At 40.4% G+C, this 10,902-nt stretch overlaps 1 protein-coding gene across 1 annotated transcript in view; it reads left to right on the top strand.

Moving 5' to 3' along the window:
- LOC105514485 (mitogen-activated protein kinase kinase kinase 13-like) overlaps positions 1-10,159 on the top strand; it is a gene marked incomplete at its 3' end in the record, with an annotated part of 164,890 nt that extends 154,731 nt beyond the window's left edge. Inside the window, exon 4 of the mRNA XM_011945865.1 lies at positions 9,976-10,159. Coding sequence (XP_011801255.1) covers positions 9,976-10,159 — 184 coding nt within the window. The remainder of the gene's footprint in view (positions 1-9,975) is intronic.
- Positions 10,160-10,902: the final 743 nt, after the last annotated feature.

Genomic DNA, 10,902 nt, shown 5'->3' on the forward strand with positions numbered 1-10,902 from the left:
AAAGAAAGAAAGAAAGAAAGAAAGAAAGAAAGAAAGAAAGAAAGAAAGAAAGAAAGAAAGAAAGAAAGAAAGAAAGAGAAAGAAAGAAAGAAAGAGAGAGGAAGGAAGGAAAGAAGGAAGGAAGGAGGAAAGAAAGAAAGAAAGGAAGGAAGGAAGGAAGGAAGGAGGAAGGAAAGAAAGAAAGAAAGAAAGAGAAAGAAAGAAAGAGAGAGAGAGAAAAGAAAAGAAAAGAGAAAAGAAAGAAAGAAAGAGGGAGGCAAGGAAGGAAGGGAAAGAAAGAAAGAGAGAGAGAAAGAAAGAAAGAAAGAGAGAAAGAGAAAGAAGGAGGGAGGGAAGGAAGGAAGGACAGGAGGAAGGACAGAAAGAAGGACGGAAGGAAGGAAAAGAAAGAAAGAAATAGAAAGAAAAGAAAGAAAGAAAGAAAGACAGACAAAGGTTACATCTGAAGTGATCAAAGAACAGTCAATCCTTGTGTAGTAGATACATATTTTGTATTAGGTTCTGTTAGCATCCCTTCTTAAACATTAGCTTGTAATAGCAGGTACCTTTAGAGTATAGCTTCTGGTTTTCCTAGATCCCCTTCCAAGTAATGTCAAACATTCAGCTTTCTTAACCTAATGATTGTCAAGTTATTGCTAGTAAGTCATATGTTATATTCATTTCACAAAGTGATTGTTTTCAAGAGTCTGTGAACATATCTTTCTAGCCTAGATGATTTTTTTTCATAATATTGACTGGGATCCCTAACAGAAGGAGGAGAGTCAAAGTTTAAAGGGTGGAAGTGCTGAGCTCTAAATAGATATGATCTCTTCTGCCTGAACCTTTCCCTTGAGTTATCTCCCTCCCTAGCCTTTTAATGTTGCCCAAGGCTTAAACAAATAAGTGGTAAGTGGCTTTAGAGGAAAGAAGGTGGAGAACAGGACAAGTATTTTTAGGTAGGATGAAAGTTTAGAAACTAGAGCTTTGTGATATATTTGATATGTATTTTGCATTCCTGGAAAATAGTATGACCAATGAGGCTACAGCTAAAAGTAGAATAATTTACAAATCCCCCTCCTAAGCTAGGAGAAACTTTTCCCAGCCTCAGAAGTGATCCTTCCTTGATAAAATTCTGATTATAAAGCTAAAAATGTCATGTGATAAGTCTTAATTGGGATCACATCCACGAAGTAAGGAAGACAAATTTTGGGTACAGGTTTTGTAGAATGGGTTTAAATGAGTACTGAGGTTGAATTTTGATTACCAAACAAGAAGGAAAGGGAAAGACGTGTGAAGAAAGAGAAGCAATCAACCAGGACACCAAGAGACAGAAAGAAGTACTGGATTCCTTTCCTTGTGGAAGGGTCATTCATGCAGAGGGCAGGGAAGAGAGCTGCGGTTGCTGCAGTTAATTATGTCCTTGGTTGACCTAGTAGGGCCAGGAGGATGTGTGACTAAAATGAAATGCTGCAGAGACAAATTATCATCTTTCCAAAGAGGATACATTTCAAAACACAATGGGGAGATTATTTTAAGCAGACAAACAAGCAAAGACCCTCTTCTTTCTTTCCTTCATTTTACTTCACTGAGACAATCATCACTTCCAGTATGCTACATCCTCCTAAATGGAAGGAAGGGTCAAAAGCTTTTAAACTTAGATCACTAGGACACTGGGTTTGAGACACAGAATGTTCTGTAGGTGAGTATGGCCTTTTGCCCTCTTGAAGTGAATTGGGCTGTGTGTTGCAGGTAAGAGGGTTTTCCAGCAGGGTACCTGGGGTCACTGAAAGTAGAAATGTGTCCTAATAAGATGGTGTTGTGAGAAGCTTTATTTTTACTTCCTTTCTTTTGCTTCTTTCTCTTTCTTCCTGTCTTTTTCTCACCTCACCCTTCTGACTCTCCTACCTGCATATGCAGTTTTCAGCATTGCCCTGCTAGTGCCCAACTCTTTAGGCTGAAGATACTTGAATAGTATTTACCTCTACATGGAAAACAATAGTGAGACTGTGTTCCTGGCCCATTACACCATGCTCTTGGGCATTGTGCAGTGTTATGTTTGCAGCCATCTGTGCCATGTGTTGCTTGGCCAATGAATCCCATTCAGGACCGTCTGGAAGATATACGAGGGCATGATTAGATTTTAGTACATCTCTCTGGATACTGATTTCTGTGCTTACAGCTTCTTTTGAATTTAATAAAAACCACATACAGAAGGGGAAGTACAAGATAAGAATGCTATATTCTTTTTGCATCCAATTTTTTTGTTAATCTTTTAAGAAAACTCAACCTGACTGTTCCTAATGGAATTCAGTGCCAAGGGGAAGAAAAGGTAGCAATTAGAAGTGATTATAGAGCTGTTATTTATAGCTACTAAGAAACCTTGTCATAGTACAGGGCTGATGGAATGATTGCTCCTCGTTCGTCAGTCAAGAGAAATAAAAGGTGCGTAACATCACTGTTAGACCGTTTCTATGTGGAACAAGTTAAAACATAGTTGAATAGGAGGCTGAGTACCTTCAAAAATGTTTATGTTGGTATACTTAAGCATATTACATTATACCTGCCGTATTTATTAGTTCTCTGTAATGATAATCAATCATTTGTTTGTAGCTGCCAGACACTTGGGTTCACCAAGCTTTCCTAAGAGACATATAACTGGAACTTGAAGAAAATTATTAAAAATCAAGATAAGAATTCTTTGTAGCCTAGAAAATGATAGGAGAGTAATAGAAATAGCTTTGTGGCATTTGACAGGCACATCAGGGCAGGGGGAAATGAAGATTAATTATACTTCTTCATAACCTGCTATTGTTATAAGATCATCATCATCTTCATATGATCAGTGCCGTACGCCATGACCTCTAAATTCTTTCATCACTTAGAGCAGCTGAAGAGATAGGCATGGGTTGGTAGCTGGCTGAAGACTTTAACTGATGTCTTACAGATACTCTGCTAACTTCTCTAGAAAGTTTCAAAGGAAGGCGTGTATACCCATAAGCGATAAGACATAGATTACATATAGTAATTTTTCTTCTCATCCTGAGAACAAAACTGTGAAGTAGAGTTACTATGATCATTCCTTCTTTTGTGAGATAATGGTGTTAACATAGGAATTCCCAATGTGCTTGTCTAAACAGAAGTTAAAAAGCTAAAAGGGAGGCAGTCTTGTACAGAGTGTAGAGGGCCTGGACTTTCAAATCAGACTGAGTTTGAATCCCAGCTCTGTCACTTAATAGTTGTATGATCTAGTTGTGATTAGGACAAGTTATTTTCTCACTCTGAGCCTTACTTATAAAAATGGAAAAGGTAATATTTACCTTACAGTAGTTTGGGGCAGATTAAGTAAGACAAATAAACATGGAAATGTCCTTGAAAAATAGAAGAGGTTCTTTCACGTTAGTTTCCTTCCTCCTCTCAAGGCCTCTGTACATGTCATTTGAAGGCTTTTTTAGTTAAGAAGGTTGAGGTGAAGTTAGCAAACATTTGTTAAAGACTTGATGTGAACCTCTAGGCCTTGAGGTAGAGAGAATAGAACTTGAAGACCGTTCCCTTCAAGGAGCCTATAATCTATATGCGGAGAGAAAAACTGCATATAAAGAACTAGTGGCTGTTGTATATCACAGGAATTTAGAGAAGAGAAAGATCTTTTTGGAGGGGAATAATTGGGAAAGGTTTTCATGGCTGATGTCGGAATTGATGCAAATATAGGCTACATGGATATATAATATGTTGTATAGGCTGGACGCAGTAGCTCACGCCTGTAATCCCAGCACTTTGGGAGGCCGAGACGCATGGATCACTTGGGTACAGGAGTTTGAGAGCAGTCTGGGCAACAATGACGAAACCCCGTCTCTACTAAAAATAAAAAAATTAGTGGCCGGGAGCGGTGACTGAAGCCTGTAATCCCAGCACTTCGGGAGACTGAGGCGGGCAGATCACCTGATGTCAGGAGTTCAAGACCAGCCTGACCAATATGGTGAAACCCTGTCTCTACTAAAAATACAAAAATTAGTAGGCGTGGTGGCAAGCACCTGTAATCCCAGCTACTCGGGAGGCTGAGACAGGAGAATTGCTTGAACCGGGGAGGTGGAGGTTGTGGGGGGCTAAGATTATGCCACTGCACTCCAGCCTGGGTGATAGAGCGAGACTCCGTCTCAAAAAAATAAAAAATAAAAAAAATTAGCCTGGCATGGTGGTGCACACCTGTAATCCCAGCTACTTTAGGAGGCAGGAGAATCACTTGAGCCTGGAAGGTGGAGATTGCACCACTGCACCCCAGCCTGGATGACAGAGCGAGACTCTTTCTGGAAAAAAAAAAAAAAGTTGTATATTGTTTTTCATATTATTTTGTGATTTGTAAGCATGATTGGGTGTTCACACTCGCGGGTGAGATGTGCCTCCTTCCAAACTTGTTACAATGTTAGCACATTACCTGTCTGACATAAAAAAAAGAGAAATGTTTTTCAAAGATTATGTAAGATGGAAAATTGAGTCATCTTTGGGTCCTCAGTCTAGTTAGTTATTTTTAATTTGAGTAATTTAAAATTCAGCAAATAATATTAAAAATAGAAGTATTTTGTCTGAATTATCTCTCTGTACACTCATAAAACCCTCTAAAACTGTAAAAGGAAGAAATTTTAAATTATTCCTTTTTTTCTTTTTTTCTGAGACAGAGTCTCACTCTGTCACCCAGGATGGAGTGCAGTGGCACAATCTTTGCTCACTGGAACCTCCTTCTCCCAGGCTCAAGCAATTCTCCTGCCTCAGCCTCCCAAGTAGCTGGGATTACAGGCATGTACCACTACGCCCAGCTAATTTTTGTGTTTTTAGTAGAGACGTGGTTTCACCATGTTGGCCAGGCTGGTCTCGAACTCCTGACCTTGGTGATCCACCTGCCTCAGCCTCCCAAAGTGCTGGGATTACAAACATGAGCCACCGCACCTGGCCAAATTGTTACTATTTTTTATTTTTGAGATGGAGTCTCACTCCATTTCTCAGGCTGGAGTACAGTAGCGCGATCTTGGCTCACTGCATCCTCCGCCTCCCGGGTTCAAGCAGTTCTCTGCCTCAGTCTCCTGAGTAGCTGAGACTACAGGTATGCACCACCACGCCCAGCTAATCTTTTTGTATATTTAGTAGAGATGGGGTTTCACCATCTTGGCCAGGCTGGTCTTGAACTCCTGACCTTGTGATCCACCTGCCTTGGCCTCCCAAATGATTCTTAATGATCTAAAACAACACAGTATCCAGCTTGCACAAACCTCAGAAAAGTGTGCTCTTTGTCCTGGAATGGAAGGGTCCCACAGAAAAGGCACCAGACACAGCACAGCATATAGATATCCAGAGTGAACAAAACAAACAAAAATTGTCTATGTACATCATAGAGAAACCTGTAGACTAGAGAAGGTTCAATGCTAATTTAAGAATCAGAAACTATTATCTATACACATTTTAAAAATAATTTGGGTATAGAATTGGTTTTGATTAACTCTTCTTTAAATATACATATGTATGCATGTATGTGTGTACTGATGTACATGTTTGTGTTTTCTTGGAAGGGGTGTTTGTACTCAGGCCCCATGTTATTGTATTATCATGGAATACTGTGCCCATGGACAACTCTACGAGGTCTTGCGAGCTGGCAGGAAGATCACGCCTCGATTGCTAGTAGATTGGTCCACAGGAATTGCAAGTGGAATGAATTATTTGCACCTCCATAAAATTATTCATCGTGATCTGAAATCACCTAAGTGAGTTCTGGAGCTAATGTTTCAGCTATTTTGTTTTGTTCTTTTGAAATACAGAATATTTATTAACCTCAGCTGACGTTTTCAGACATCATACTTTTAGTTCAGTTTCAATCAGCACAGTGGGTAATTCTGTTTGTGCATCTCTTGGGTTATTGTTGACCTACCTGCTTACCTGTATGGCAGATATCTCCAGGTACCTGAAACCACTTTTCCCTCTTGTTGCTTTTAAATCATACAACTGTGAAACAAAATTCATTATGATCTGAAGTATTCACCTTCTATCATCTCAGATAGTTAATGCCAGACCTTCCCATTTGAAGCCTTGGTTTGTTGTTTTCCACGTGTTCAAAAAACTATTTAAACTGAGTTTCAGAAATGTATACAACAGGATAAAATGGATAAATAAGAAACAGGCTAGCTGGGTGGAGTGGCTCACGCCTGTAATGCTAGCACTTTGGGAGGCCAAGGCGGGTGGATCAGTTGAGGTCAGGAGTTCGAGACCAGCCTGACCAACACGGTGAAACCCTGTCTCTACTAAAAATATAAAAAATTAGCCAGGCATGGTAGCAGGCGCCCATACCTACTTGAGAGGTTGAGGCAGCAGAATTGCTTGAACCTAGGAGGAGGAGGTTGTAGTGAGCTGAGATTGCACCACTGGACTCCAGCCTGAGCGACAGAGCAAGACTCCATCTCAAAAATAATAATAATAATAATAATGAAACAGAGGCAAAGGAAAAGTAAAAACATTAGAACTAAAAATTGTTCACAAATTACATGCCATGAGATTCTATAGATGTGGACTATACATTTGGCTTTGAGCTTCTCGTGTCTAAGCAAAGGAGGAAATAAACTATTAAGGTTCACAATGGCCATAGGAAAAATAAACACTGGCTATGTAAGAGAAGCAGGGCTGTTTCTAGTAATCTCTGTTTTCAAAAGGATTTCTTGGCTACTAATCACTTTAAGAGGAGTGTGTAGTTAGTTCCCCAAATTGCATGAAGAAGGAAATTGATAAAATGATTTATTTCAGTATAACTCCTGTTTTTCAACATTATTTTTGTTATTTATCATCACATTTTGGAGAGATGAGCAGAAGACTAATCTCTTCAAAATATATTTGTAGCCTAGGCAATATAGTGAAACCCCATCTCTACAAAAAATTAAAAATTTAGCCAGGCATGGTAGTCCAAGCTACTCAGGAGGCTGAGGTGGGAGAATCACTTAAGCCCGGAAGGTCAAGGCTACAGTAAGCCATGATCACACCACTGCACTCTAGCCTGGACAACAGAGCACAGCCCTGTCTCAAAAAATAATCAAAATAAAATATATATATTCATTTATTGTATATACACACACATGTATATATATTTGCATAGTGCTTTCATGGTTTATAATATCTTGGGGGGGATCCATTATCACATCTTGGATCCCGGCAAAAACTGTGTGGGATTTGTAACAAGTATTGTTATTCTTATTTTATGTAAGGGAAACTAGAGCGTAGCCCAAAGTCACAGGGCGAGGACTTGAACCTAGAATTTCTGAACCAAAGGCTGCTGCATCCTACCTCACTGGGACGGTAGGGGATTCGCAGTAAATCCTGCCTTTCCTCCGTGGACAGTATAAATCAATCCTCATTATAAACTTCAAAACAGCTCTTATTTATCACCATCATCCTCAGCAATTACAGTGCTTAGTTGACTGAACAACCTCCCCCTTGCTTTACTTGCAAGTAAACATGATTGTGTAGTGTTCATTTCTTCCGTTCACTTTCTTACCCTGTTGCTTTTGCCATTCAGTGCATACAGGTAAGGACATTAACTACCTGAAGGCCTCTTTGAATGGTCTCCTTTTTAACCACCTTGTTCTCCTTGTGAATTAATCTTAGAGGGAAGGAGTCAGGAAGCCGTAGAATAGAGTAGTGAATGGGTTACCCCAGTAAGCCTTTCCCTCTATTAACAATAACACTCCCAACCTCAGCAGCTTTGGCTTCTTTGGGTTTCAAGCTGACTTTGGGAAGACAGGGATCCATCTGACTTGCTGTAACAAGAGATCTCATTACCTACATTAAGTCTGCAGGCTCTGTGACCCCAACTTTGTCTCAGAGAAGATTTCAGAAAAGTTCTAATGTTATATTTCTCTAGTCTTCTCCCAAGTCCATCCTCTCTTGTCACACCAACGGAGGCAGAGAGGAAGTTCCCAGAAAAGGTTCCCTCTTTTAGGGGCTAACTGCCTACTCTCACTTTCATGGTGTATGATATCAGTTCTCCAATTCTCTCATCCCATAATATTTTAATCCTTATGCATTTTCACTAAGTCTAACACTGTGAAATCAAAACTCCTAAGTTATATAAATTTTACATATTAGGTGCAAAACCAGGGCATGGAGGATGGTATTCAAAAGCAATTGTAAGCTCTAAGCTCTTTGGTAAATAGCCATTGGGGTTGGGGTTGTGAGCCTGGTAAATGTGAAGGAATCCCTGGTTCAAATGGAGAAGCAAGGGGATACAGTCAGATGTCTTCTGCTTTACAGCCTCCTCAATTCTGATACTATTTGAGGATGAAGACTCTTTTTTTTTTTTTTTTAGACAGAGTATCGCTCTGTGGCCCAGGCTGGAGTGCAATGGTGCAAACTCCACTCACTGCAAGCTCCGCTTACTGGGTTCACGCCATTCTCCTGCCTCAGCCTCCCGAGTATCCGAGACTACAGGCGCCCGCCACCACGCCTGTAAGCCTCTCATCATTAAACGTAGGTCCCTAGATCATTAAAGCCTCTGAAACCCTAAGTCATTAACATTAACCCTAAGTCTAATGTTCTGAACAGGTTATTTCAAGTGAAATCGATCTAGGGTGTGAAGCTGTCAATTTGGTACCAGATTGTATTCATCTTCAAGGCTGGCACGAGCACTTGGCCTCAGGTCACATTTTCAGATAACTACTATGACAAGTAAAACACTACTGGTGTGGAATTTACTTAAGCTTGGATTTATTTCTGCTTTTCCTTATCAGCACTAGTGAAATCCCAGCATATATATTAGCCTTTTAATGTAATGAATCCCAAATATCATGGTCTCATGCATGATATTAGTTGGCTATCATTTAAACAGTGTTTAAAAAGAAGTATTCTTTTTAGTGGGCTGGCTAAAGCCAGCAAGGATGGAAACCAATATTTATTGATAACGGTGCCTAACATATCTTACCTCATTTAATTCAAATGAAAATTCAATGAGATTGTTATTAGAGGTCTATCACCCCTTATCCAAAACTCTTGAAGCAAAATATTTTCAGAAAGGTAGTGCACTACCTTAGACATCCAGCGAGGTCTGGAGCAGTACCCTAAAATCAACCACATTAAGAAATCTGCAGCAAAACCTGTTGTTCACACAAAATGGGATGAAGAAAGTGAGTTTGCCTTATACATGTGAAAAAAATATAAGCTGATTGAGAACTGTTTGTATTTTCAAATTGTGGATAAGAACGAAGAGTCTCCATCCTACATATGAGAAAACTGGCTTAGAAGAAGTTAAATAAGGCTGGGTGCAGTGGCTCAAACCTGTAATCCCAACACTTTGGGAGACCGAGATGGGAGGATCACCTGAGGTCAGGAGTTTGAGACCAGCCTGACCAACATGGTGAAACCCTGTCTCTACTAAAAAATACAAAAATTAGCCAGGCATGGTGGTGGGTGCCTGTAATCACAGCTACTTGGGAGGCTGAGGCAGGAGAATCACTTGAATCCCAGAGGCAGAAGGTTGCAGTGAGCTGAGATCATGCCATTGCACTCCAGCCTGGGTGACAGAGCAAGACTCCATCACAAAAAAAAAAAAAAAAATTCATTAGCAAAGATTCACTGAGCATCTGCACTAGAAATTCAAAGAGGAATAAAATAACACCTGTAATGGGTGATGGGGTAGGGATAGTTGCATAGAGGCAGATGGGTAAATTGACTGACATGCAAGCTTAAGGTGAGGAGGTAGGACTGCAAGAGTGGTAGGTTCTGTTTTGTTTGGAGTAAGGCATATTGGAGGCTTCTGCTCTGCTTTATTTCAGTGGTTAAAAATTGATACGAACTAATGTGTATGAATATTTGATCTATAGTTCCAAGGTATATAGGAAGGTTCTATCTTTTGGTGGGAGACAGAGGGTAAGGCTCATCCTGGATGATGATGAAGTTGGTACCTTCAGAATGGCCTTGTAGAGTGGTCCCTTCTGAGATCTCTTCAAGCTTATTTCTTGCTTGTGTGCCTAGATACTTGGGAAGTGCCATTTGAGGAGATCTCAGAGCTACAGTGGCTGGGTAGTGGAGCCCAAGGAGCTGTCTTCTTGGGCAAGTTCCGAGCAGAAGAGGTGGCCATCAAGAAAGTGAGAGAACAGAATGAGACGGATATCAAGCATTTGAGGAAGTTGAAGCACCCTAACATCATCGCATTCAAGTAGGTCAAGGCTTTTTTTTTTTTAAGAAGTAGACCTATTTTCTTTCCCCCAATATAGACACACAAGTTTCTGCTTTGAGAGATATTTGAAAAGCATTCTCTAGACTTAGCACTGTGCTAGGTGCTTCGGGAGGGTATCAAGGAACTATTATATTGGAGTTGTGTCCTCAGGCATCTTATAATCCAGTGGTTCATTTTGCTGAAGTATGTGCTACATGGAAGGGGCATGCACATGGGGCAGGAAGGGAAAGTGTGGGTTCCTGCCAAGCAGTCAGATATGCTGCATCAACCTCATTTATCAATGGGATGACAGAGGTTACTTCAATATCACCTGAACAGCCTAAAATTCACTTAAGAAAACAAAGTTGACTGGGTGCAGTGGCTCATGTCTGTAATCCCAGCACTTTGGGAGGCCAAAGCAGGCAGATCACTTGAACCCAGGAGTCTGAGACCAGCCTGGACAACATAGTGGGACCCTGTCTTTTAAAAAAATTTTTAAAAAGTAGCTGAATGTGGTAGCACAGGCGTGTAGTCCTAGCTACTTAAGAGGCTGAGGCAGGGGGATTGCTTGAACCTGGGAGGCTGAGGCTGTGTTGAGCCATGTTCATGCTACTGCCCTCCAGCCTAGGTGACAGAGTGAGACCCTGTAAGAAAGAAAGAAAAGAAAGAAAGAAAGAAAGAAAGAAAGAAAGAAAGAAAGAAAGAAAGAAAGAAAGAAAGAAAGAAAGAAAGAAAGAAAGAAA

This window comes from Colobus angolensis, unplaced genomic scaffold (assembly GCF_000951035.1).
Source record: "Colobus angolensis palliatus isolate OR3802 unplaced genomic scaffold, Cang.pa_1.0 Scaffold245, whole genome shotgun sequence".
NCBI classification, from domain to species: domain Eukaryota; kingdom Metazoa; phylum Chordata; class Mammalia; order Primates; family Cercopithecidae; genus Colobus; species Colobus angolensis.